This window comes from Populus nigra, chromosome 8, assembly GCF_951802175.1.
Source record: "Populus nigra chromosome 8, ddPopNigr1.1, whole genome shotgun sequence".
Lineage (NCBI taxonomy): Eukaryota > Viridiplantae > Streptophyta > Magnoliopsida > Malpighiales > Salicaceae > Populus > Populus nigra.
In genome coordinates, this window is record NC_084859.1 from 9982885 (window position 1) to 9984987 (window position 2103).

Consider the following 2103-nt stretch of genomic DNA (forward strand, 5'->3'; position numbering starts at 1 on the left):
AAAGAATGAGAACCAAATTGGAGAATATAATATTTGGTAAATTAAGATTGAATGATAAAATTGAAAACAAATAAAACTTCTATAAAATAGTCAAAACTAAAGATTAGAAATAAAAAGAATAAAGACTGAAGTTGAAATACCAACAACCAAAATGTCCAAGCTGTAATTTTCAGGGGAGAAAAAAAAAGAGAAAAAAAAAGGTTAATTGGTAACAAACCGAACCATCATTGGTGACATGTGTTGCACCAATAGATAGAGAACATGGAGGCACTTCTAACAATATAGTGGAATGGTACTTTTAGATGCCATATGAAAGAACGAACGTTTACCACACATGTCACTAACTTTTTTTTTATCACTTTCTTTGTTTAGAAAATCAATTGTCCCTTATTTTAATAACAAAAAAAAACTCAATGTAATAACCAAAAAAAACCTGACAAAAAGATGAAAATTCTTCTTGATGCTAGTTAATATTTTTTGACTTTCAATGATATTTTGGTCATTTCACCATATATTTTTTTAATTATTTTCTACACCTAGTGAAATACCAAAGTTTCCCTCATCTGACATAATAATTATGTAAAAATCATTGTGAAAATACAAAAGTGTCTAATGACTCTAGTTTTATTTATTTTTATTTCAAGGGTGTTTCAGTCTTTTCAATGTGCAAGTAAAAAAAAATTCTTTACCTCTAATTAATTTGATAATAACTAATGAATCTTCTAAAAAAACTAAAATACCCCTAATTGTTGATGTTAATTTTTTTGAATGGAGAAACAAAACCATAAAATTATTGTTATAGTAAACAATGATTTTACTTACAAGCTACTATAAAAATATCTTTCCAATTAGCTTTTGTTAATATGTTTTAAAACATTTAATTATATATAATTTATCTAAAAAATATTAATTGCAAAATCATGTAGTTCATTATACACATTAAGGAATTTTGAGTAATAATTTGCAAGAACTTTGAAATAATAAATTTAACCAAATATAATGATGCTCACACAACAATACATTCCTATGACATACAGTCGTGGCTCCCTCAAATGCTGCCAGGTCAATGCTATTCGTGGACAAGAACATTCCACACTATCCCTGAAGGTCCACGTGGGAACCAATGATCTTTCGAAACAACTTGGGATTTTTCCAGGCTCTTCACTTTTCGATCTCGAACTTTCCCCTCTCCTTTTAAATATGATGTTTATCCCACTATTTTCTCAGCAACCAAACAGTCAAGTCAAGCCATCTCGTAACCTGCTGTCAGTCATTCTCTCTTTTTATTGCCCAACTTTCCCAGCAAACAAACTAGCTTACTACAAAGCAAGAAGAATTTGCTGGGAAGATGAACCGAGTAGTAGATTCAGATGTGTTTGATGCAGTGAACCATTTGTTTAGCTTCCCTGAAAACTTAGAGAAGTTGATGTTTCATCCGCGGTCGAGTGATCATACAACCAATCAAATCAGGAGCAATAGTATTCCCGTCGACATTTTGGATGCTCCCAAAGATTATGTTTTCTACATGGATGTCCCTGGCTTGTCCAAGTCTGATATCCAGGTACGTTTAATCAATATTCTGATTTGCCTTGTTTTTAAATTGAAATTTTGGTTGCTGATCAATTTTATTAATTACAGGTTACTGTTGAAGATGAGAATACTCTGGTGATCAAAAGCGGAGGGAAGAGGAAACGCGAAGATGGTGATGAGGAAGGCTGCAAGTACATCAGGCTTGAAAGGAAGGCACCTCAGAAGCTGATTAGGAAGTTCCGGTTGCCTGAAAATGCCAATGTGTCTGCCATCACTGCTAAATGCGAAAATGGGGTTTTAACCGTGGTTGTTGGGAAGCATCCTCCACCACCCAAACCTAAGACAGTTGAAGTTACCATCTCCTGAAAGAATTAAGGAGACTGAAATATGATGAGTTTGGTTAACGAGCACTAAGGGCTCTGCTCCGCTTGTGTTGTTGAATTGATGAAGCAGATGATTTTGTAAATGAGGAAGATGCCAGGAAATAGTATAGTTTCTTAGGCTTTATGGAAAGTAATTTTTGTTTGGAAAATAAATTTATTTTGATAGTTTAATGAATCATAAATTAAATAA

The 2103-nt window shown here is 32.6% G+C and overlaps 1 protein-coding gene across 1 annotated transcript; it reads left to right on the forward strand.

Annotated features, from left to right (window-relative positions):
- The first annotated feature begins 1172 nt into the window (after window positions 1-1172).
- On the forward strand, window positions 1173-2103 carry LOC133702367 (17.4 kDa class III heat shock protein). Its single transcript, XM_062126704.1, has 2 exons — window positions 1173-1561; window positions 1639-2103. Exons 1-2 carry the CDS (start codon window positions 1349-1351, stop codon window positions 1894-1896), a joined length of 471 nt encoding a protein of 156 aa, XP_061982688.1. The 5' UTR covers window positions 1173-1348; the 3' UTR covers window positions 1897-2103.